At 38.7% G+C, this 26706-nt stretch overlaps 1 protein-coding gene across 7 annotated transcripts in view; it reads left to right on the plus strand.

Moving 5' to 3' along the window:
- ZNF385D (zinc finger protein 385D) overlaps positions 1-26706 on the plus strand; it is a 753372-nt gene that overhangs the window by 256466 nt on the left and 470200 nt on the right. The window contains exon 1 of one of the 7 annotated variants that reach the window (XM_049798903.1): positions 12648-12936. The exons of the other annotated variants lie outside the window; for them this stretch is intronic. Within the exon in view, the coding sequence (XP_049654860.1) occupies positions 12915-12936 (22 nt within the window). The 5' untranslated portion in view covers positions 12648-12914. Of the gene's footprint in view, positions 1-12647; positions 12937-26706 lie in introns of those variants that run through there. 7 annotated transcript variants of the gene reach the window in all.

The raw sequence follows: 26706 nt of genomic DNA on the forward strand, positions 1-26706 counted from the left end.
GAGTATTATAAAATTACATTTGAAAGCTGACAACAATTGTTTGCAAGCGTTTTTTTGAAAACTACTCAATAGTGACATAATGAACAGAAGACCTTTTCCATTATTAGCAGGACAACCTCCTCCTGACACAATTTGGGTCAAGTTCACTGCAGTGTAACTTCCATAGTCTCACTGAAGCTATACCAGGAGAAAATGACTCTTTTTTGTCTTGTGGGAAAAAAAAACCCTCAAACCCAAAACTCCAAATGTGTAAGTGAACACAGTGTAAGCAATATGTGAGTCGGTGCTTTCTTACAACATAGTAAACCATTTTGTTTATATTCTTTCAGCAGTATGAGAGATGAGTACAGGTTTTATGTACACTGCTTTCTCACAGTTGGTTTTATTGTTTATATGATGGGGGACAGTGTGAGCTGAATGCTGCCCTAGAGTCAAGAGCTCCAGGGGTTCAGCCTTTTTACTGTCTCTAACTAATCTCTCTAATTATATTTTAAAGCCATATTCCATCTGCAAAACAGGCATATACAGTTTCCCATCTTGTAAGATCAGCTAGTTGAAAATGCAACAGCTCTTGCAAAAATATTAATGTTATATAAATAAATGTTGATGTCCTTTGATCCTTTGTATTATGAGTGCCTCAAGTCTGGTAAATTAGGACTTCATCAGTCAGGGTACAGAAAGATTAATTCTGTGATGCATATCTTGGCATGGTGGAAGGACATCGCAAAGGTGCCAATGTTTTGCTGTTGATGAGCGAGGTTCATTTAGCTTGCTGAGTTGAAAGGATCTTTAACTAGAATTAAAAAGGGAGAGAACGATTTGGATCGCGATGCTTCCTACTGGAGAGTATTTACAGTCAAACTGCCCCTCTTGAAAGGATTTATTTGTTCCTTAACAACTTCATGGTGTGACCCCTGATTGACAGTGAAGTGATATTTATAGTATTTAGCTAGTCATCAGAAATGACTAATCATGCCTCCCTTGGAATGTACGTGCTTTGACTCATGTAATATGCTCTCATTATCTCACAATTTGGTATCTCTGATATGTTTAAAAGTATGTACGTATGTATAGTAGTGGTGTTTAGCATCTGCCTTTCTTAAAGTTCCATAAATTAAATATTTTGTAATTTTTAGGTAAAAACAGTTGCACCTCCTGTTGTGTCCCCTTTCAACGTAATAGGTGTTTCTTGTTCAGTCAGTCACTCTTGCATTTGTCATTTTGTAAAATCTTCTAGCAGGCTTGAATGTATGTAAATCAAGGGAAAAGATCAAAGGCTAATGCATTAGTAGCCTCTCAGATCCAACCTTCTCTTAGAAAATATTCTATGGAAAGTTTAAAATTACTCTTTACAAAAGGCCAAAAGACTGTAGCAGAAAAACTGTGAAACATAGTCTGTGCAACAGCAGGACTAAACCAGTGGTTTATCTGCTTCTCAACTGGAAAATCAGATTACGTAGTCACATAATATGTAAAGAACAATCTGTTTCTTCAAGTCTGTTATTTGTATATTGCTAGGTATTACTCATATACAACTTTCTTCTAAAGAAACCCTGAAAGTACTCATCATAAAATACTACCTGAAAGCCTCTAAACTGTGCTCTTCTGTGATTATTGTTGCTTTAGGCTTATCTGAATCTCTTTAATTTTGTTGAAATTAAAAATTATCTAACTCCATTGAAAAGTCAATAAATCAATGATAATTTTTTTTTTTTTTAAAAGGTATTTTGCCTCCCTCCATTGTGCCCAGCCTGGCACCTGACATTTTTTTATTTATCAAAAAAATGCCTATTAGCAGGAACCTATCCATCAATATTTTGGTAAAGTTTCTGAGTCAGGAATTGTATTTTAACATGTGCTTGCATTTTTATCAAAGGAAAAAAAAAACCACAGTAGCCTAATAAGTAGGTTACCTGGATGTTGGGGACAGTTTTAATTACTTGTTTGTCCTGATTCAGACTAAGGCATTTCCCTTCAGTCTTCCCTATCCTTGGTGACCCATTGACACAAGAGCACTATCCTGAAGATGGTCTTTTACCATTTGTCCTAGTGGAGTCCTTATTTGTAGATCTAAACATTCATAACATCAAACAGAAGTTGATAATATCACAAGCTTATTAAAGCACTCGCCAAGTGTCTAGGAGACAGTAGTCCAAATTCTTGTAATGAATGGATGAGGACAGGTGATAGGAGGTAGAGCATTTACTATGGAACTGTGGATATTAATCCTTGCATAAGGCAGATGAGCCTTGGGTAGCCTGCAGGACTGCTGGTTCACCTCCAGCTGGGACTAAGGTGCTCATCTTTCAGGTGGCTCCAATGGACTTCTACCCAGTGGAAGACCCTCTCCGAGGACCTTGACTGAAACTGTTGTTCTTTCTTATTCTTCCCCTATGCATTGGTTGGGCTATTCAAGAAAGATAGGGAAAAAAGTTTTCTAACCTGACTAGAACAGTTATGAGGCCCAGAAGACAGAGGTTTAACCGCTTACGACAAATTTTTATGCCCTGCAGCAATGAGCAGGAACCCACTAGGACTTTACTAAGGACAATTCCTAACACTAATCATACTGTAACCTGCTAAAATTTTGACCATAAATGTCTCGCAGAGAAAGCAGAGGATCTGCAGGTGAAGCGAGCATAGCAGTCCAGCATACCGTCATGCATCTTCATGAAAAACTCATCTTCTGTTCTGCTATTTGCAGACCATTCCTCAGTGCTGGGCAGAGATACAGACCCCTACAACTCTACAGCTGGCTTTTCCTCCTCTAACACCCCCACACTGAGATGGTGTTAGCATAACACGGTCATTCTGTCCAAGATGAGTTCCTCGACAGTCAGTATGCTTGGAAGAGTTGTCTCCTATCTACAGGGTCCAGAGAGATATGGCTGGGGCTTTCAAACCTAGCTGAAATTCTTTCAGTTCTTAATGCTTTGTAGGAGTATGAAGTTAACCTATAGTGTACACCTTCATCTGTGGTATACTGTTTGTCTATATAGTGCAGAGAAGAAAAAATTCTGTGAGGTAAGGACTTAGTCCAGTATTTTACATCCATATTTAGGCACCTGGAGTAACTAGGCTTTTTAGAGGCACTGAGTGGCAAACTGACTAAAAATCTAGTCACTGAATTATCTAAAAATAGCAACAGTACTCTATTTACGCTATCATGTTTCAAAAATATTAATTTCCTAATTATTTTGGCATAAATACAATTGCAAAGTATCTGTATTGAGATGGACTCTGAAAAGTGCATATTGAAGAGAGCTTGGCTTTGGGATACAGTGCTATTGTTCAGCTGTGGGAAACAGTCAGAATTACTTACAGGCTGCTGTTATGGCAGGGGTTTTTCAAACCAGATAATTAAATTCAGAGGTATGGCAGATCAAAAGGAAACCGTACAGGAAAAAGATGTAACAAGAAAGTCAGGAACAGATACAGACAGGAGTTTTTTGCTGTACATGTCGTTCTGAATTAGAATGGCAGGAGACTGTGTCAATAAGATCAAAAGGCGGGAACAGAGACGAAAACTCTCCTTTTGCTGTTAATTGTTATAAACCAGGTAGGAATGTATTTGAACACTATTGGCAAAGTGCTAAGAAAGCAGTAACTTTCCACCACCACTCCCTGCTTCTTCTGGGTGAAGAGTGCTGGAGCATTTGCAATTTAAAAGAAATCAATTGTTTCTGGGTGATTTTAACATTTTTTTCTTTTCACTATTTACACTAAATGGCTATATCATCTAACACTCACTTTGTGACATGCTCCCATTTTTTTTTTTTCTCAAAGGTAAGCATGATTAGCATAAATTAATCCACAGGGATTTTAGTGGAACATGGCTATTGTAGGATGCCAGCTTGGTCATTCAGGAGTGGTACTTTCCTCTGTGGCAGACATTTCCGAGACATTTTTGATGTTTGGGGTTTTTTTGCATAGGGCGAAATATTGAGGCACTGCATGATCATTTAAGAGCCCAAGAAATTTTCTCAAGCACTGGGGAAGCTAATGTTATAGTTAATTCCTTAGGAGATAATTCAATTCTTTTTGTACAAATGTCATGCTGGTTTCACTTGCAGGTGTTCTTCGTGTTCTGTTCTAAATTGCTGCACAGTGTTGCTGAGCACAGTTGGTAGTTGCTGTGATGATCCCAGATGGAGCTGAATTTCAATGGGTATGAGTGATCTGCAGGGGTCCCAGAACTTTAAGAGGTTTGGAAGCCTTGGCTGGGATTCAGCTCGTGTTTCTCAGAGTATGTATATTTAAGTGTGTGTGCATAGCTATCTACGAGTGAATTAGGTGTCTAAGTTCCACTTTTGATCGGTGAAATTCTAGTCAGTATAGTTAATGGAGCTTGGAGAGCTCCTTGGCCAGCAAAAGTTGGTGTCCGCTTCTGGATGTGACAAAGAACTGTTCTGACTTTCTTGACTGTGATGGGAAATTAGACATCCAGCTCACAGGTAGGCACCCACATGTATACATAAAAACTGAGGTGTCAGTCTCTGAGTCAAATCCTACTTAAAGTGAGATCTACTGTGGAAAAAATAAGTATCACTGATATTTTCACTTCATGATGATTCATTTCTTACACTCTGTTGTGAAGCTTGTGTGGAACTGTAAAATGTTTACACATGGACATGCGAATCAAATTTAGCGCTAGTGTGAATAAAAACAGTATCAATTTTTTCTCATAAAAAGTCGGAGGCTATGCTGTAACTTGCATCTTTTTATACATTCAAATTAGTGCCTCGTCTCCTGCCATTTTGTCCTCGTCCCCTTTTTGCATGGCCATTTCTGATGGATTGCAGCTTACTCACCTTTGACTATTATTTCCTTTGATAGCAACGTGTGGGCCAAAATAATTTTTCCTTGGATTTTAAAAAGGAATTCAAACACATCGTGTATGTTTTCTATGAGATTAGTTAGACTGTTTTATAGTATTGAAGATGAAATTTCTCCTGCCTAACTGTAACTGGCTGAAAGTTCATCATCTAACCCAAGTTAAATGTTGATAACGCTCTCCGAGTCCGTGGAATGAGAAAAGTACCTGCAGAGAGGGATTGCTCTACTTTCTCTCCATTAACAATTTACCATGGGATGAGTTGCCTGCGGAGGCACCTGTAGCACTGGCTAGTTTAGTTGAGATGCCTCCTTTTTAGGTAGTTAAAGCTGGATGTGCCCTAAGCTCCTTCCTGTTCTTAGTTCCAAATGTGGTGCTGGCACCTTGCAGACGCTTCGCAGCAGCACCTGAAGCATCTCAGCTGTCCAAAGCAGGAGAGGAGTTGTAGTGCTGTGCAGCTGACAGTGTTTGTGTCCCTCCCTGGCTGTAGGACTACGCTGCAGCCTTGCTTCCTTTGACCGACCCACTACAAACCCCAAGCTGCTCTGCACCCACTCACGTTGGGACTGCATCTGCTGGCATTTTCCTCTTGCAGTTATATATTGAAATCACAGCTCAGTGCCTTCATAATCACTGGGAAACCTAAAATCATACTGCATTGCTACTTTTTTTTTCATTTTTGAACAGCTCTGTGCAGCATCAAGAAAATAAAGGAGTGTTGTTTCATGCCCGTATCTTGAAATTTTTCCATTTAGGGACATAAGAGTGTGGAAATTGATTTGATTATATTCTATATAAGCAAACAGAATACCGATAAAATCTTTTATGTATTTTGTGTTTCAAGATGTTTTATTTCTTAAAGGAAAATTAGGAGCAGAACTGTTTTGGAAGAAAAAGATAGAAAGGCTTGGAAAGAAAATTGACACTTCCTTAAATAACTAGAGCTCAGCAGGTGACTAAAAAAAAGTAATTTCATGTTCAGAAAATGGAAAACTTTGGCTAAAAGTCTGTTCTAATTCAGCCACAAAATAAGGGCAGCAACTAGAAATTAAAAAGCAGCTTAGATGAAAATGATAAAAGAGGTAGTGGATACTAATCAATATAAATGAGAAGTAAGAAGTACGGAAAATCTATAGGGAAAGCAAAAAACAGGAAATGAAAAATCTGTGGTTGGCAAGACAAAGGACAATAAAAAGTTTTAGTGGATTAAGAACAAAAATCCTAATAGTATAAGCCACTAGATGGAGATAGTAAGATTGTTACGAGTGATTTGAAAGAGCCACATGAGTGTTAAATAAATATTTTTATTCTGTATTTTGAAAAATGCTTGATACTGTCCTCGTGTCATGGTATGCTGAGGCACTTTCCAAAATGCCTGAAAGAAAGGAAGATGTCAAGCAGCAGCTACTTGGACTAAAGACTATTTAAGATCAGTAGGCCTGGATAACTTTTTCACAAGAGTTCTAAAAGATTTGTTGAGAAGATCCCCATTTCAATGAAGTACCTTCTTGAAGGAAAAAGACCATAAACCCGAAACCAAATGGAAAACAAACAAAACAAAAAAACCCTCAAACAAAACCCAAACAAACAAAAACCTTCCTCCCCCCTCAAAAAAAAACCCCAACCCAAACCACCCACGTGAAATCATAGGGGAGTACAGGGGTGGTAATGATTTGCTGGTATTGAAATGTAACTGATACCTATGCAATAATTGAATTGCTATCATTTCTGAGCAAAATGAAAAGGTGTCTAATTAATAATTCATTAAAATTTAGTTATTTTATTTTAACTGAATATAAACAAGCAGTTAAAACAGGTAATAGAAACAGACCATTTCACTATGTAATACCTGGTTTTGTTACTTAAGAGTTGTCATTTGATTGATAAAGATGATTTTAGAAATAACAGATGTGCATAGTTTTGGCCACTGTTTTCTTTTAAACAAACGTACTATACAGCAGAAGGCATGTACACATCTGTTTAAGAAGGGGTTAATAGACAGATCCTCTACATACCAAATTTAGCCTATTCATGGTACATTTCTGACATTACAATCAGAAATGCAAAATGCAGTTTGGACTTACGAATGTATCGCGTCCTGTAAATCAGAGTGGGGGCGGGGGGGGCGGTGTGTGTGGAATCTAGAGTGCAAAAGCTGTATAGAATTTGTCAGTGCAACATCTGGATTTATACATTTAAATTTATGTATTACAGATTTATAAATTGTGACAATACAATGCCTAGATTTGGCGATGAATCTTAAAAGTTATGTTGCAAAATTGTAGAGAGAGTTGAAAAGATGGACAAAAAAAGTGAAATGCTGACTAGTTTTTTCACCTCACCAAGGGTAGTGATGGATTGTCTACATGTTATATACTCAAACCCGACGTTAGTTAGGCAAGTTTTACTGAATGCAGTACAGAAATAAAATTACAAGGGAAAGAGAGAGAGAAAGGAAGGACTATGCATGTTGGAGTTGAAAACAGTTCCAGTTTTCATTCTTTGACTGAAAAAATTAATAGATTTTGTGTGTGTGTGCGTGCAAAAAAATATCTTTGACGTGGACCCAGACAAGCTTCTCAGTCTTGTCATCTGCTTTTAAGACCATCTTTCACTTTAAAATTACCAATATACATAGGCCATGAAGCTTCTGCACCAGCTGTGTATTCATTCACATTCATTATCTTAAATCTTGTCACATGCTTAGGAGCAAAAGATGACAGGAGTGGGCATTTAGTAAAACAAAAAGCAGCAATAGTGCTTAAAATGTCAGTTTGGTTTTATGTTGGCAGCATTCTGTTTGTTTGTTTAATAACTATCCATATCCATGGGAAGGAAATTCAGAAAAATATGACCTTTCAGTTGCCACATGTCATCTGTGTTCAAACTCTCAAATACGAGAAGTACTAGCTTTAAGCTTGCAAAACCACATATTGTTGCTATTTATATTTCTTAAGCCTCGTATGTAGAAAATCCCAGTTGCTTAAAAAGAACAGTGCAAGTACTGTTATTGAACTGATAAAGTCTGTATGGCAAAGATTTGTAAAGGCTCTCAGAATCAAAGGTGAGTCTTTGTTTACCTCTTGAAAACACTTTTATAGGAGGTTCTGGTTAGCCATTTCCAATGGAGAATGGAGCAGTTGATCAGATAGCAGCTAAACTAATGAAAAGCATCATGGAAGTGACAGGAAGATTAATTAAGTTCCTCCAGTTGTATTCATGTGTGGCGGTACAGAGTTCCTTTGGGTACTGCTGCAGTTAAATGGTATTCATGGTGACAAATATTGCAGATTTCCAGAAGTGACACTTCTGAAGTCAAGGGTAAAAAACACATTTGGTAGTTTTAGCCAGTGGAGAACGTGCAAAACCAAAGATGAGCTTCTATGTCTAGTTAAAATATACGGACATAACTTGCTCCTTCCCTTCTTATCTTTTAGTGTAACCTCAAGAGATTAGTAATGAATCACAAAATCTGCATTATTGTGTAGTATATCTTAAACTACTCCAGATGGCTTAAAACCAAAAACAAACCAAATTTCTGGCCAATGTATTTAGTATATTTGACTTGAGGCACAAAAATATGTGCATTTGGAAACACTTTCAATTAATTTTGGAACCTTATGAAACTGTGGCTTGTTTGCTGTTTTTTATTTCTGCACTGTGGTTACCGTAGTACTAATAGGAATGAAATATCTGCAATACATAAATTTTCAAATTATGTAGAAGTTCTAGCCCTATTTTACCTTCAAGAGTCTTTTAGTTTTGGGGTGCTTTTGGTGAATTAGTAGGTCAAGTGTGATTTGGATTGCTTCTCTCACTTTATTTTCAGAAACAAATACAATAACAATACATTTTTATTCTTAATAGCTGTCTCTGTACAGTAGATAAATTTTATTTTAGGAAAATCTGGAAACTTTTCAAGTGTATGATATCTTTTAACCTACTACACATGATGCATAAACTTAAAATGTTGTGTCACTAGTGTATTTTGTTGCCTACTATTACACTTCTGCCAGCGAAGAGTCCCTCGATATGCTTCTGTGTTTGCAAGAAAAGGTTTGTGGTCAGCCTCACTAATTGAAATTCATCAAAGCCAACTGGTAGGAGTCTGGGTATAAATCTAATATTAGTTGTCTCCTGGGAGAGTTCAAGACTGGAAGAGAGTTTTCCAGGAATCCTAGGGAATTAACTGGGTGCATTAATATTAAATATTAATTGGTCTCTGCAACAGACATGCCTGCGAGTGGTTTTAATACTGACTACGGAGGCATTGTGTAAATCGGTGCATAGATAAAAATCAGTAGAAAGCATAGATAGCGCAGCTAGTTCATGAAGTGGCCTGCTGGCTCTAGACCAAGTCAGGCGTGGGGGGTAACCTGTAGCTTTCCCAGCTCTGGAGAAATGTAAGATATGTGCTGTACTTCTGGGATGTGTACTCTCAGCTTGCTTTTTGTTTATTCTAAGGAGGTAACGTCTTGTGGGGTAGTCTGTGTTTTGAAAATCTGCCCTTTTTTGGCAAACCCTTTACCAAAGTGGGGTTGTCAAGGTGAGGAAGGGCGGAAGAAATCAAGGTGGACACGCTGTTTGACAAAAAAAGCAGCAGGTTGTTTGGAAAGATGATTTCAGGGAGTAGAAGCTACTTCTAATATTAGAAATAAGGGTGTAGAGTAGCTGTTTTAGCAGAAGGTGCTTTTTTCATGTTATGTTTATGCTATTGCTGAATCACGAGGGTTCTGGGGGCTTGTTTTTATAGGTGAACCATGCATGAAAATATGATAATTTTGCAGTTGACCTGCGTCTGTAGCAAAGCTAAATGCTGGTTAGCCTGTGCTGGCTTGTTGATGATTGAGAGTTTGCACCATGGGCTGACATCATGGGCTAATTTGCTCATTCATTCTGCATGATCCTGCATGCCCGGACTGGGTCTACTCAAGTCTCCAGATGCACAGAAGTGTTTGCTGCTCCTGTCTGTGCTTCCCCACAGTTGTGTTCAGCAGAGTCCTCAGTGCTTGAGTTAAAACACCAGCCATTTGGGATTGCAATTACTCAAGTAATCCTTGCTTTCACGAACAGTGACAATATCTCACTCTGGGAATAAAATTCATTCTTTGTCCCTTGCGTCGAACTCTACTACTTTTTGCAGTTTATTAATGTTGTATGTGTGTAAATGAAAGCAGAGTTTGGCATGGAGTACATGAATTTGGGCTGTGAAAGCTTTCCAGGAGAGACCACCAGTGACTTTCCCTCCTACCTTGCATTTGTTCCATAGTTGAAAAGCAAAGAAATTAAAGAAAACGTCTTGTCTTAGTTTCTCTTCGGCTACTTTGTTTGTATGCTTATTGTAAGAATACAAATAAGACGCAATAAGATGGTCCTGGCTGTTCCGTATCCTAAACGGCAAAACAAAATTGGAGGTAACATTCTGAACCAAGTGGTGAAGAATACGTCAGTCTATGTGGCACTTTGCTGTTTATGCTTCCTGAGGAGCTGACTTGCCACCGGGCTCCACCAAATTGTGTCATAACAGAGCAGCCAGCTCAAGAAGGGATGTTTAAAGGCAGCATGGTTGCTGCCTGACCCTTAATGGTGCTTCTACACACATATGAGTCGTCTGTACCCCGGGCTCCTGGCTGGCCAGCTGATGGCACAAATCAGCAAAGGGTATCAGCTGGGAGGAACGTCAAGAGTGGAGGTAGCCGACATCTCGCAGGGTCTGACTCCTGGCAGAATGATCCTGAGCTTTTCTGTGATAAGGTAAACACAGCCTAACAGGCAAATGCTGGGCTTGGGTGCAGACTGTCCGAAAGGACATCACGCAGCGTCTCTGCAAAAGCACTTCGGAGCTAGCAAAGGAGCTGAAGGATTTCACAGCAAATTGATTCTCTGAGCTTTTACCCTTGGTGAAGGGAGGGGAGGGAATGCGTGTGCTGCAGAAGGCTCTCGTAGTAGCTTATACCTACTGCTCAGAGTGGCTCAGCTGAGGTACCTTAAACCAGCCTTTTAGGGTAGTATTTTCGATAGTGAGGTGTCCTTCCTTGTGCAGTAGAAGTGGATGAGCATTGTAATGATGAAGTAGAGGAAAGGAAGGTGCCATGAATACCCTCTGTTACTTGTTGTCCAAACCCTCTAGTTCAAATACAGGCCATGGTTTGTAGACAGCTTCTGTTTATTCCCCAGGGGTTTTCTAGATGGTTTTTCTTCACTTTGATTTAGGATTTCTTCAACTTTAAGTTGCTGTTGGTCAGTTTGAACCACACAAGAAATCTTGGTCTTCCTCCCTCACACACTATGGCCTCAAAGCATGCTCCTGCACTATGTGCTTTTTAGTTGTGAAGCAAAGGTTATTTTGGAGTTTATCTGTGTACCGGGTATCTCTCATTTCAGGCATGCCTCTTCATAGGGGCAGTTGGAACAAGAAAGGGCACTGACAAAAACGTAGAACTGTGGGACTGCCAGTGAGGGGCAGGACGGGACAGGACTTAAATTCATGCCTCCCCCCCCCCAGCAGTGTTTAATCTCAGTGACTTGCATACAGGTAGCATGAAACCTCGTGAGAGCAATGCTGCGTAGGGCTCGTGCTGAGAGATGTGTAGCAGTGATGCACACCAGGGTTATTAACTCTTCTGCTGCAATTGGAGCGTTCCTTGGCTGCTGTGCTGGTGGGATAATTTTGCCCTAATTGATTGGACCTCATCACTTTTTGAAGTAGAAAAGTGTGGAGCTTTTACAAATAAGTGGAGCTTTCAATGAATTATACCTGTCATCCTTTTTCCTGTAGAATGAAAACATTCATCCCATTAGATCCTATTAGAAAGAAACAAACACTTCAGCATACTGCCCGTTATTTTTTACCTTTATTTAGTTTATTATCAGTGATACATGCCAGACTGACAGCAAGAAACCGATACTCTCTGTTGATTCATAGAACAGACATAATACATGCACAAATACAGACTGCGTAGTCTTCTCCTTGCTGCCACACCAGTGTGTGTCAGATCCATGCGAAGGTACTACCTGTACGTGGTGGAGAATATTTCAATATTTCTTTGGTCTTTCTTCCCCTGAAGTTGCTACTAGTTTGTATAGCAGCAGGGACTGTGTGGGGACCTATTTACAACAAATTTAGGGCCGCTCCATTTGTCACGGAACAATAAAATAGCTACCAGCTGCTAATGACTTATCAACCTGGGCCAGAAAGGAACTGGAGACCTGGAGGGTGAAAGGTTGTAAATTCCATTACAAATCCTCACTGTCATATATCTCCCATCCTAGCGGTTTGTTATTCATGCGAAGAAAACGTAGTTTAAAAAATCAGTTCAGCTCTAGTGAAATTGAACTACCTATTTGTCAGTTGCTTTTTAAAAATAGAAACAGACTGAGATTTATCCAACATTTGGATTAAAAACATTTATTGAAATGGAAGTATTGATTAAAAAAAAAAAAAAAAAAAAAAAAGTCGTAGGGGGACATGGTCTTGCAAAGTGCCAAGCATCTTTGTCTTCTACTGAAGTTGGGGAATCGGGGCACTCGGGGCTTCTCCTGGAGCCTGCCCTTCAAAGAAAAATACACTAACAATATACGCTTTGTCTTTCTCATCGATTATGTAATTGAGCACGTTATGTCACTGAAAGCGTTTGCTGCCAAAAAAAAAAAAAAAAATAGAAAAGAAAAAAAAAACCCCGTACAATTTTAGAAGGGCTTTTTTTTTTTCCCAAGCCAGAGTTAGGTTAACCGGCATATTAGAGCACGTCGTTGCGAACCCGTTAAAGAAAAGATCTGTTTGTAGTACTCTTAGTCCTGATGTCACAGGCACAGCAAGGACATCAGAAGGAGGAGTCAGATTACAGTAAGAATGGGCAGTGCAGCATGCAGCCGGAGTAAACGCTAAATCAGACAGGAATTGTATCGGGGATAAGACTGCCTGCAAAGCGCTCATCCTGAGGAGGCACACTGCTCACTCACGCTTCTTGTGCTGGGAAATTTCCACATAATGTAGAATGAAAGAGCTCTGTTTTACATGTCAGCCCTGTGCGGGAGCTAATGCTGAATACACAGCGGTGGGATCCTGGCTGCATGATTAATGAGAAACATAATGTATTTTGGTAAGTGTTAACTGTGATGTAATTCTGCTTCTGCTCACATTATCAATAGGAGTGATTATTATATATTTCGGATTCAAGAACGTTTCGTGCTGGCGCGCACCTAAAACTGACAACTGGGGAATCCTGTCGGCTGTGCAGTTTGAAAGGATTCCATTGTCTGGGAAATTTTCTCTTTGAGTGGGCTACCGCGTAGTTTTAGCAGCTTGAAAAATAAGCTAGATAGGACGAACTCACCCTAGGTTTGTTTTAAATGAAGTTGCGTTTCATCTGCCGAGAGGGGATGAGAAATGGTTGTGAGGCATGGGAAGTTTTAGACGAACTTAATGTAATGGACGAGCTGCTACTGCACTGTCTTGTGGTGGGGAGGCACAGTAAGCCTTAGTATTTCATTCAGGTTTTAGTTTGAAGAATTCAAAGATACAAAGGCAAACCAATGCTTTATTTGCAGTGCTGTGTTTGCCAAGTACTCTGCATTATGCAGATCACCAGTGTGGGGCTGGCTCCTAGCATACCACAAAATGCATATTATTTTAAGCCTTTAGAGGTCTCGGAGCCGTTAAATATTTGTGCAGAGTTTAGTTTTGTTGCCTGATGGAAATCTTCCTTAGGCTTACAGCTGAGCTGGCTGCATACCCTAAAAACATGCTGGAGCATAGAGCTGTGTCTAAGCAATGGAGTGCTGCAGTACTGGTCTGGGATGTAAAATTGCAATATAATGCTGCAAGTTAGTGCTGCTAAATAGCAAAAAAATAAACAGAAAGTTGGTGGTGTGATGGAAAAATACTGTTCTTGGCTACTTGAAATCTTATCTAGCCTCAGTGTTAATTTATGGCTGCATAACACTTAGAATGAACATAGAGCGGAGAGTTGGAGGATTTCTGGGACATTCAGCAGCTTTCTCAGTTTCATTAAATATTGAATCAGGAGTTCACTTCAAGCTTTAAGAGAAGAACTTTTGTAATATTCTGAGCCCTGTCACAAAAGCACTGTGCTTTATGACATGCTAAGCGTTATTTTCTTATTTTCATAAAATTAAAAATACCGGGAGGGTGGTGTAGTGGTGTTGTCTTTAACAGTGAAACCCATCAATTATGAAAGCAGATTGATTTTGATGTAAACTGTCCTAACAGGAAAAATATAAATTGGCTGAGTTGTCAGAACTGTTCAGAGTCCCTTTCAAAGATGAATTTGCAATGTTTTCTCTTTACTACATTTTCCAAAGACTGAGGGAGAATAGGCAAGCATTATAGTTTTAGGTTTGAGTGATTTGGATTAAGTCCCGTCACCATTAAAAATGTGGCATTAAGTTAAATTTTTGCTCATTTCTTTTTGGTTATTTGTCTACCTTTAATATCATTGCAAGCGCAAGATGGGTTTTCTTTTTTCACAGTCAGTTTTGCAACAATTGCCCGTGTGACTAGGATTAGAAGTTATGGTTTCCTGAAGTTATATGGGTTAGGGTATTAGGTATATTTTAGCTGTATGGTACCTAATTTTGTAATATTTTTCTGTCTATAATTTTCAGAAGCATGTAATGGTGATCAAACTTATTTTGGTGTTACTTCTTTGAAAAAATACGAACTGCTGTTTCGCCTGCTTATTTGTTTTCTGGTGCAATACAAGTTTTTAATTGGAACAAACCGGATTGTGCTTTCTCTCTGCTTTGTAGGAAATTTCACTTCTGAGAGCAAAGCTGAAAGTTTCTGCTAGGCAGGTTCTCGGTCTGTTTTTTCAGTCTGAAACTTCCTTTAATTTTAAGTTCTAAATGAATGTTCTTGTTTCTGTTTTTTGCGTAACAAAGCATGAGCTAATGGGGATAATGTTTACCTGTTTGGGTGGGGAGTTCTGGGTGTTTTGCTCCTCTCTCTGTGAGAAGCCAGAACGCTTGTAATCTCACCTGTCTTTGTCGTAACACTTACTGCACAAGGCAGTATTGCACAGAGCCAGATGAAAGCTTGACTGCACACATCGCGCACCTACTTTGACTTAAAATTGCTATAGCCATCACGTAGACAATATCGGAATTTCATATTTTCTAAGGAAAAAAAAGAAATTCCTTTTAATATTAGTAAAGAATTCTGTGGTATTTATTTCTCTGTGCAAATTACTATTGGGCCACCGAAAGAATAGGAAGGAAAGAAAAAGAAAGCATTTCTGTATGTTTGTAAGCATCTTGCCTGTTTTTCTGGGCTTTCTTGTCTAATTGCTGCTGATGTAAAGTGGCATAGTGGGAACACGTGTACAGCATTAAGGTTGAAATAAATACTGAAATAATTACTGTGGAAAGTAAGACCTAACCCTTTGAAAGAATTCTTTTTATAGAACAAGTATTAATGGGTGAAGTGAGTTTCTTAACCATCAGAGAGAAAAGTTGCTAAATTCAGGAATTGGTCATAGCGTTTCTTGCTCTCTTTAAAGCTGTAGCCTCCAAGACGATTTTGGGCTGAGATATTCTACTACATTCTACTATGTAAATGCTACGATTTGAGCTGAGCCTTCAAATAATTAAACTTATTGTGACCCTTCTAATTGCATGAGCCTTTCTTTTACTTTGCACCAGCATTTTGATGGAGTGGTTTCAATAACTGCTAATTTTTGCTCACCGTGCTGCGCTTTAGAGTTTGTTGTTTGGTCACCGTGGATACATTTGTTACTTACTGTATTGGTTTTGCATTCATCATTTTGAGTTGAACAGAAATATGGAATTGTAATAACAATAATAAAAATCCTACAAAATGATGTAGTGTGTTTATAGAGTAAGCCAAAAGCCAATGAAAATAATAAATCTCTGTTAAGTGTTTTAATAGGTAGGTAGATGTTTTGCACTCGAAAACATACATACCTACCTACCCCAAAGCAACTTTTGCTTGTGTTTATCATCGAGTTCATAATCTAGTGTGAGATGAAAGTCAGTTGGCGACCGTTCTCAGCAGCTTGAGAGGAGGAGAAACGGTGGGTGGCTGTCAGTGCCACAGTGCTGATGTTGCATGCTGATAACAGGGGACCTCCTCTAGTCCTGCTCAGCGCGAGGGCTCTCCCGTGGCTGGTGGTCGTAGCTGGACGGTAACGCCTTGACCTTCAAAGGTCCCGCCAGCCGCTGCTGCCTTGGCTCGGCCACCTCGCCAGCGCTGCGCCTTCCTCGGCCTGGCCGCGCGGGTGGCTCGCGGGAGCTGGCTCGTCCTGCGAGCGCGGTGGCCCCCGTGGCCACCCCTCGGGCTGGGCGGACCGTCTGTTCGGGTCAGGTGGAAAGCGCTCTTCGCTGTTCGGGAGGGGAAGGGGGAAAGCTTTTGGGGTGTTCTGTGCACCGGCGGCGTGCGCGACGGTCGTTGAACCAGACAGAATACTGCAGTGATATTGCAGTTATGGGACAGCGAGCACCGGTCCTGAGGGCTCGGTAAACCCAGGCTGGAATTGAGAGGGAAGCCAGTCGTCCACCTCCACTGCCAAAAAAATCACTCCCCTGCACGCCCCCATATGTTGCCCTTACTGAACAAGCACAACCGAAAAGAGAGCTAAAATTAAAATTTACAAAGAAAAGGGGGGGGAGGGGGGAAAAAGAGAACCTTGTACCTTTCCATTTTTCTCTTTTTTTTTCCTTCCCCCCCTGTCCTCTGTGAACCTATTACTGTTTTAAGTATCTTCTGTTCTCAATGTTTCCTTTTACATCATCCAGGAAATCTAATATATTGGGGTGGAAATGAATATCCTATGGGATAAAATAATAGTACTGTTAAGGGGGAAAAAACAAAGAATTTCTGCCTGAAAATGCCATCAGGTTTCCGTTTGCATGTTGGTTGTTTTCATTTTTGGTGGGTTTTTTTCAGTCCTTGTTGTAGAGTGTAGTAATTCATCTGCATACACACTACTATTCTGAGTATCACTTTTTATAACAGGAATGCTTTCTTGTAGAAGAGATTCATGCTGGATGAGTCATGGAAGAAAAAAATATCCCCCCGCCCCCCAAATCTCACCACCTCTTTAAAGAAAACACTCGTTGTACCAACCAACCAACCAACCAAAAAAATCTGTTTCAGTGAAAATATTTAGTTGTCACTGGTTTGGTTTTAGGAGGTTATATTTTCTTCTAGGTTAGACACTGCGGAGGCCTTTCGTAGCATTTCTGTTCATTTAAAGCAGAATGAATTGGTGGTGATTAGGCTGTGCTTTTAAAATGTTTTGAGAAACACAGATACTGGATTGTTAACTGTTTTATCACCAGCCATCTGCAATAAGAAAGTGTAGTTAATATATAATGGATGCTGTATGTGACAGAAGAATTCAGCTGAGCAAGCCAATGTATAGGATCTTGAAATCTGCGGGAGCCTGATGTTTATACTTGCAACATTACAGCCTCCTGGGCAGTGAAGTTCATATCTTGAAGTACTGAATAATCATTAATGCATGTACACATAATAATAAAAGAAGAGTCCTGTTTGAACTCACAGAAACTGCTCTGTGCTAGATTGTACCCTTTTAGATTCTGTTACAGAAACTGTTCATTTAAAATACCTTTAAATATATCCAGTATGTTGCCATAAATAAAGGGTGATTTCACCATTTCACACACACAAAAAGTCATTCCCAGTGTTACCCTTCTTGTGGGTGGCAGAGTTGCTCCAACACCAAAATCAGAATTAATGGTTTCTTGCTTCATTAGAGAAGATTAGATCACAGTTGCTTCAGCTGAAGGTCCTTTGACAGAACGTGTGTGTGTGCGCACACGCGTGCATGTGAATGTGTGTCTGTACATATTTTAATTGGGATGACTCTGGAATCTAATCCTGCATCCCTTCCTAACAAACACCTTGCTTCTGTTAAGAAATGAAATGTTAAGTAGAAACCAGATTTTTTAAATTTTCATTATGATGTCATGCCTCTGTGCTTTTTCATTTTTTTCCTAAAACACAATTCAAATAAATTATTTTTATAAATTATTTTAAAATAATGAGAGCCTTTGAGTGCAGCATTATCTCAGAGTCATATGGCTTCTACCTCTCTGTGCCTGTGTCCACATTTCCTTCTGTATTATTTTGATTTTGTTTTATAACCTGGTAGCAGTTCTAGAAATTCTTGCAATTACAAGAATGTTAATCAGGTTACAGGAATCCTTTCAAAGCTTTTGCCTGTCATTGCACTAAAGAAGATGGTGGCACTTGAAAAAGAAGAAATATATTTGAGCTTGATAAAGGAAATATTTCAATTTGGTATTAGATCATGAAAAATTCTTGAAATACAGTAGAGGTCATACAGGCTTCAGTTTTAAAAAGGGGTTATTACATGTAATATACTGCAAAGATTAGTTTTGCAGCTGAAATTGTGTAGATGATTGGTAACATTCGGAGAAAATGCAGCAAAAGAGGTTGGCTAGAAATACGAAAGCCTGAAGTGTCTGAGACTGTACTTGAATCAAATTGCTGAGGTTGAAAGTGGGAAGAAGCTTTGCTCTGTTGTAGGGCTGTCATTATATGGCAAAGCCGTGTTCTGTCAGTCAGCCTGTATTCTCAGTGATTTTTAGCAACACATTTCACCCCTAAGTAGGCTTTGCAGAAAAACCTAATACATGAAGCGGCATTATTGGCGTGCTCGTATGTTTAGACCTCCTTGCCCACTTTGTTGACCACTTCTTTCAGTTCACCAGTCTGATGCTCATGAACGTGTTCCCCTCAGACAAATTTTTTTGTTGTTGTTTTGTACATATGCACCATAAAGAGTTACTCTAATCATAAGCATGGTATGACAGCTTAAAGAAGTTGGCAAGGGTCTGGATCAAATGTGAAACAAGAAAATGCAACTGTAATTTGAAGTTGGAATTGTAAGGGAGGCTTTTATGAAAGTTCAGTTGCTATACACCCTTGTCTCTTGTTAACATCTGTAATAATACAGTTCTGTCTCTTTTGATGCTTAAAATTATATCTGTTTAAAACTTCTTTATGTTTGAAGAAAAGGTAAGATATCTTGAGTCCTTATCATCCAGAGCATTTAAACAAAAGCACTTGTCCTTTCCCTAGGGTTTTTTTGTGGGTTTTGGTTGGTTTTTTTTTGAGGGGGGGAGGGTGCCTATTGCTGCTTTGGCAAAGGTCACAACTGTTTCAAAAGCTGGGGTTAGATCAATCTATTTCTTTTTTTTAATACCTCAGCTAGCTGGCTGAACAGTTGTTTGGAAATCATGGGAAATTTTTTCATCACTATGGGATCAGGTCCTGGCTCTATTACGCAGCCAACTAATTTACTCTGCATTATAGTCCCTGCAGATTTCAAAATTTAAAACCATAATGTACCACTTGCTTTTCAAGTAAAGCTTGAAAAGCTCCTGGGGTTTGGTAATGTATAGTATCTTCATCTCCGAAGCAGTTACAGGAGATACAAAAATGAGATTGACTGGGAGTGTCTGTTAACTCTGGGTGTATGGCTGTTTGAAATTTTAGCGTATACGTAGGATCTCAAAGGGCTTTGGCTCACATTGGTAATTTTTATACTGTGCATTGTTTACATGTTCTGTTTATTGCAATGCAAACTGGCAGTCTCTTCCCCAGTTCTCTCTTTCAGAAAACAAGATAGACCCTAAAAAGTGGGTTTATGTTAGAAAACCGTCTCTGAATATTAAAACTGCTTTCTTAAGAACAAAAGAAAAAAAGCTAAGCATAGTTTACGCTTTGATTATTACCTCACAGTGGTTCTCTTATTTATTTACTTTTATGCTCTAATTTAAAAAGCAGATGGACAGTAGAGTTCATTCAAATGAAATGCGTGAAAATTTTCTCATCTTCTTTTGTTCTTGTTGACCTTGTTTATTCAGTTTGTTTACTATGGAGTGTAGTAAGTTATGAAGACGGAGGGAGATAATGGCTGTGTTTTCCAATACTGTTACCCATAGTTGCGCTACGGATCAATATTGAATGCAAGAAAAAAAAAAAAGAAAAAAAGTCAAAAAACACAGAACCTTGGCAAGATCTGCAATTGTGAATGCACGAGGAAGGAGTAGGTGGGGAGGAAGCCAGTCTTCGCACCGCAAGCAATATCAGTGCTCTTCTTGCTAAGCCAAGTCATTTTTCAGGAGCGACCTGAGGGTCTACTGTCTCTGTAGTGCAATGTTTAGCAAATTAGTTTTTGTTTGCTGGTATTTACCTGTTATAGCAAATCCACTCACCTCCTGTCAAAATCAGCCATGTATCAGGAGCATTGAGTTTGCCAGATACGTGACAATTATATAGCAAGCACACCGCTCCTTTGTTTTTCTATTAATACTGGTAAATTGTGCTGCTGTGAGCAGCAAATTTTTCAACAGTGGAAGTTATGTGAACTTGTCTGCTTTTAGGTAACACAGAAAAAAACAATATCTTTGCTTCAACCCTTCATGCAGCATTTGTTATTTTTGGTAGCCATTTTTATTTTTTTAAGAAGGAAAACCAAACAGGCATACATAAAACTTTACCTAATCTTCTATTTAACTTTGCAATTCCTGTGTTTGTAAAGGATAAATTCTAGCAAGTCAAACAGGCTATAAATATTGTGTATGCATATGTAAAAATACATTTCAATCCTTTTCCCTTTTTGTCTCCCTCTCTGACTGAGGGCATGGCAGCCCCATGAATATGGGTGCTGTAAAGCCTTTGTAGTGCCTTATTTCTAGTATCCTTACATGTTTTTAGTGCTCAAGACATGATCTAATCATTTACAAACATTTGTCTCGCCAGTCCTGACCACAGTCTGTCTACCTTGTAAAACTGGTTGTTTAGTCCTCCTCTCCACATGCAGTGCTAGGGCAGTTGCACTAACCTCCTAATAACACATTTAGTTTCTGTTGGCTTAAAGCTTAGTAGCACTGGGTACTTGGAAATTGCATTGGTCTGCATGGTATGATTTTTCTCTCCCCTTTCTTTCTTTGCTAAGAAAGCTTCCGAATTAGCTCTTTTTCTTTTCAATTGGGTTGAAGTAAAAATTTGTATTAAATTTATAGATTCCCAGTGGTTTTCCCTTTTTTCTTTCTTTCTTTTTCTCTCTTTTTTTTTTAAAAAAAAAAAAAAAAATCCTTTGCAGTATTTTTATAGAACATAAAAGATACCTTCTTATACAGGTCCAGCTGAAAACCTACTCAATGCTAATTAGCAGCCCACCATTTGCATTCTTATGGGTTCAGTAGCAGCTGGACATCTGACATGTCTTTGGATATGCTGTATAGAAAATACAGTGCCTTGCAGAAATACATGTCTATGGTCAGATCCATGTATATGAGGCGAGTGACCTTCATATTAGCATGTAGCTCTACACACTCTAACAGTGCATGCAATAGATTACCTTCCCAATACATGCAGGTTTTCAAGGTAAAAAGAATCAGTGACCTTAAAGAGGGACATTGCTACACATAAATAGCCAACACAGATACGCTCCTTTGCATGAATGAACTTACAGAATATAATAAATAAACACTGAAAGGCTGAAAACACATTAAAAAAAAAAAAAATCAAAGCAACCCTTGAAATCTCTCTAACAATATAGATACAAACAAAATGTGATTGTGGAAAGTTTAGGGTGTGTGAAATGTATATAAACTCTGTTGGCAGAGAAAGGCAGGCAGACAGCAGGTAAAGTACTGTGGCATGCTGGTGCTGCAGCAAAATGGTACTGGCAGCACCACCCTGCACAAGCACCCCAAGATGACCGAACAAAACTGCTCTGTTTTGCCCATAGTGACTAACTGGAGGCAAATTTGTCATCACATGCTATCATCAGCACACAGGGAAGACAATTTATTTAAAGAGCCTGAAATTAACCTTGTGAAGGCAGTGAACAATGATGCTACACGTCACTGTGGGCACCCAGACAACTCTACAGATTTTAGGAAGATAATACAGATATGTAGAAAATTAATTTATTTTTATTGCTTATTCTTCTATGCCTTGTTGTTTTGGTTTTTTTTTGTAAGTTAAATATATCCAAAAAAAAAAATCAATGCAGTGAGGAAAAGCAGCACAGAACTATCTCAGGTAGACAGTCTTTGATGATACTTAGCATCGAAAGAACTTTAGCAATTAATACCCCTAAAATATCTCTCAGTTTATTCTAGCAATGTTCATGTAATTTGTATAAGCTTTTTGTGCATTTCTAGTAGGAAGATTTCTTCACGGGAATATTCACAAAGATAATAATTGCATGATATTTTATTGTAATTTATTAAAGGAGTTTTTATGTTAAAAGCTATGCCAGCACATTTTCAGCAACACAAAGCTCACTTTAGATTCATCTGGAAACAGTAATAGTGCCATCTGACCTCAGTATATAATCAAATGAATTGTGAATGTTTTATATCAAATATCTGTTTGAGAGACCCCAGCTGAGCTAATATCTTCCCAATCACAAAGATAACAAGAAATAATGTTCATTCTGAATTCTTATCCCTTTCTAGGAAGCTCACAGAAATAGATGGCTAATGTTGTTAGAGAATGTTTAAAATAATAGATAAGAAATCTTTCCAAGGTGCCTGTGATAGGCAAATCCCCAGTTTTGCAGGTTCTTCTAGCTATATAGCCAACTTCAGTTCTAGTAAATAATGTAGGGAGCTGATTTTGATAGTATATTAGTTGAGGTGATACTGACAGTTTGTCTGAAAGACGTTGGGCAGGTTTTGAAATCTGTTGATAATAATGTATGTATGGCAACTGCTAGCAGGTACAGAAAAAAACAACTCTTGAGTTCAAGAATCTTTCAGCAAAAATTGAGCTTTCCACACCGATATTGTTTTTACTGAGTCAGATCTGTTCTTCATAGGGAAGGAGGAAGTTTTCAGAAAGTAATTATTATTTGTAATGAACTGTGGAAAGTGTTGGACTGTGTTAATAGATTTGCTTGAACTCAATTTCATTTACTGGACCTAACATGCTGAGAAACTTCCATGACCCCCAGTAAAGTAAGAGTTTCAACTGTGCTGGAAATATTAAATCAGACCTAGTCTAATTAAGGTAACTGTCAAATAATTTGTAACAGTTGTGTTTAATATCTCATAATTTCAAATGTGAATTAAATGCTCTTTAAAATCTTAAATTGATCATCATCAGCATAATCAAACTTTGGCAGCCGCTTGGGCAGCAGGTCTGGTGGTGGAGGACACCGGCATGCCCAGCAGCTTGGCCACCATGCGTTTGCTTCTTCCTCACCTACCACCAGCCTGGAAGTACAGGAAGAAGGATTTATCTGTTTGGGTTGTAAGTTCCTGCTCAAACAGTTGTTCCCTGTCTCTTTGCCAGAAGAGGCACTGAATGTGATGGAAACATGAGCTTGGGCAGTTGGATAACTTGAATTGCATTGGCCTTGCGTGTGGAGCCCCACTTATGGGAAGATGCACCTGCCAGAGGGAACATGCTGCTAGAGTAGCTCAGCATAACCTGTGGAGACTCCAGCAGTTCCCTTGTCCACCTGAGCTTTGATGGTTTCCATAGAAAGGCTCAGGAATTAACAGGCAATGAAAACTGTGCTGATTTTTTGTTTTTCAGGAAGTGGTTTAAAACTACCAACCTCTTTTCCAGAAGCTAGCAAGCAGCTTTCAGCTGCAAACAAAATATAATCATTATTGCTCTCATTAATTTCCATTGCCAAGTCATCGATGCCAATAATGATAATATGAAATTCTTAAGTCAACTGAAATTTTTGGTTCTATACATCCCTAAGTTCATATCAATTCCTATTCTTATTTAAAAAAAAACCCAAAACAAAAACCAAAACCAACCCTCCCCCCCAAACCCCCCAAAAAACTTAAAGCTACCATGACTGTCCTTTTTAGGTTTACATTTGCAAGTTCATCTGTGTGGATAGGATGGGGGCTTGCAAACTTCCCTGATTCTGTATAAGTTATGTAGAGTATCTCTTAATTCACAGTAGTCCTATTTAAATTCTGTTGAGTTTCAAGGGGGCAACCTCTCAAGTGATTTGTTGAACTGGCATGCCTTTTTTGTCTCATTAAGGCAGATTATTGGCAATATCATTAAAGAGATCAGGACAATTCAATGAATAGTTTAGTAGTCTATGGTGATTCTCGTCCCGTTAACAGACACTACAATAGTTAAGCAGAACAGCAGTGGTAAGGAAAAGCTGAGGTTCATTCTCTACAGACACCCCCAAGCAGAGGAGGCTTAACATTTTTCTTAGAGCATCATCTCATACAGCTCTCTTGAAGTTTATGACCACAAATCATACCAAGCTATCATTTCTGTGGGTTTGTAGCTCAGCCAGAAAAAGCTGCATGTGGGAGAAGCTCATTTCTAGTCTGGAAGTTTTTAACATTTGCAGTTGTGTGCCTGGAGCTGCTGAACGGACATGTATTAAAATTGTATATGGGTAAGAATTTCTAGTGACAAGGAAACTTTAATTTGTAATTAGAATGTCAGTTTGACTTTTGAATGTGCCATTTTGGAAAGGCCAAATAACGTTATACTGTTATAATAAATAGCAAATTTGAAACTTAGAGTGAATTTTAGGGAGAAAGAGATAAAATCTTGTACTAAATCATCTCTAGTAAGAGGTCATTGCCCATGCAGTTAAAGCAAGAGCAATAACTTAAGAAAATATTCTCAAAAATAGATTTCCATGGAGAAATTATTGAAAGGTTTCTAGTCCCCTTAGGTTGGATGTGCATCCACTGCCTTACCTGTTTTTTTCAGTGTCCAGTAGCCCTCTAAGAAACAGCTCATGCCACCTTTTCCTAGCTTTCAATGAGGAGAAAGAATCCTGAAATCATGTGAGGTGGCAAACATAAGACCAAGGGGCTTTCTAGTAGTAGTCTTTTGGGGTTTTTTTGTTTGTTTGTTTTTGTTTTTTAAATTGGCCTAAAACCAGCTTGCTTGCATCTGCAGAGGAAGTTCGAGGGAAACACTGAAGGCTCTTATTGATGCAAGAAAGATGTTCTGGTGGGAACCAAATTCTCAGCTTATACTTGCAAAAGCAAGTGGCCTGTTCTCTTCAAACTATCAGACACTGAATTAGACTGACTTTCTCGGTCTCTTTTCACTGTTCTTGGGTCTCCACCAGTCTTGGTAGTCTGAGTCTACCAATTTAGTAGCATGACCAGACTTGGTCTTGGTAATGCTTTACAAAAATCAGTGTCAAACAGTGCACAGTGCGTCAACCTAAAAATGAACTCTGCATTGCTTCCTTTTGTGTCTCTGCTGCAATGTTATTCTACATGCAACTCTAAGCACTTCATAACAGTTCTGTTAATATGATTAATGCTTGACCTCAGACACAGAGATCCATTTTACTTTTACCACCTGTGGAACTGCAAATACTCATGTAGCTGAACACCTGAGTCATTTAATGCTTTCTGTGAACTTAAATGGTAGGTTAAGTGAGAAATAAAATGTGGAATTTTTTTCATATGTGGTAACAACAGAATCTACCTAGCAACACCAAAGAGCTGTGCGTGTTCTAGATCTTCTTAACCCGTTTTAAGTATAATTTAGTTGTCTGAAGGGTGTAATAAAGAAGTCCTAACACTCCCCATTTAAATTCTATCTTTATCCGGACAAGATTACCACATATAATCCCAAGTCCAAGTGAAACAGTATACAGGTTTAGAGAGTCTTTTCTCAGATGCTAAATCAAATCTTTCTGTAATGCAGAAACAAAGGCAGTAGATCTATGAAGCTACGGATACCCAGTGTCTGAGTTAGAAGAGATAGAGAAAGTGTAAGGTCCCAGCCTAATGTAAATACTTAGACACAAGAACTGTGCCAGCATTGGTGGTTTGGGGCTGAAGAAGGGTGCACAAATCTTAACTTAAATTTTGTCATGGCTTGGCCTATATCTGCTGAAATTTTCTCAGCGTTCCGGGTTAACACACCCAAAACACTTTGCTGTGAATCAGGTGATTTATGTTTAGTTGCAACTCCAGATCTGTAAAACTGGCTTGAGTGTAGGCTTTGGAATGCAACCCTTATACAGGCAAGCTGTGTTTGGTTTCAGGTTTCTTAGGGGCCTGCATGCAAAATTGTCTCATTGCTTGAATTGACATCTCTAATTAAACAGATTGAGTGTGCTGCAATAGTTGTCCTTTAGTATTACAGCTCAAACTAATACCCAGTGTGATTCTCCTTAAGTCACTGGAATTATAGAGAGATGGGAGAGATAGGCCTCTTTTTCTCAACACACTGTCCTTTTCAGTAAGTTTATGGGGTTTTTTTAATGCCATTTCTAGATCCAAGAATTATGCTCTTGTCTCTGAGATAATCCTATTCTTTTTTAAAGATGTGATGTCAGAAAAGATGGAAATCTTAGTGAGTCTTTGGCAGTATGCTTAGAGTTTCATCTTATGTTTACAGTTCCATGATGCATTTCTCTTCTTATGTGGTGCATCTTGGTGTTTTGTGGTTTTTTTTTTTAAAGAAAGTAGTGCCAAATTCTGGATTATGCAAACAAATTCTCTCCTGTATATGGTGATGCAGGTCAAGTATTCAGGGTTTTGATTCATCCTTCAAATTGAGCACCCTTGGTAAAATTTTAATTCCTTTTTAGTAGAATAGCAATGCTCTTTGTTTAAAACTCATTGTTATGGAACATTTTGAATGTTTAGACGGATGGAGTCATGCAAATAAGAGATAGACCTTACTTCTGCATGCATGAATTAAAAAAGAATTAATTTTTCTGATGTCATTCCACTGATGGGAAGGATTGGAATAGTTAAATATATGCAGAAGTATTTGCAGGATGGAGGTTTGTCTGTGGCTTAGCAAATCCTTGCATTTCTATATCAGTCTGACAATTGGTTGGCTCACTTCACTGGTT

This window comes from Accipiter gentilis, chromosome 4, assembly GCF_929443795.1.
Source record: "Accipiter gentilis chromosome 4, bAccGen1.1, whole genome shotgun sequence".
NCBI lineage: Eukaryota > Metazoa > Chordata > Aves > Accipitriformes > Accipitridae > Astur > Astur gentilis.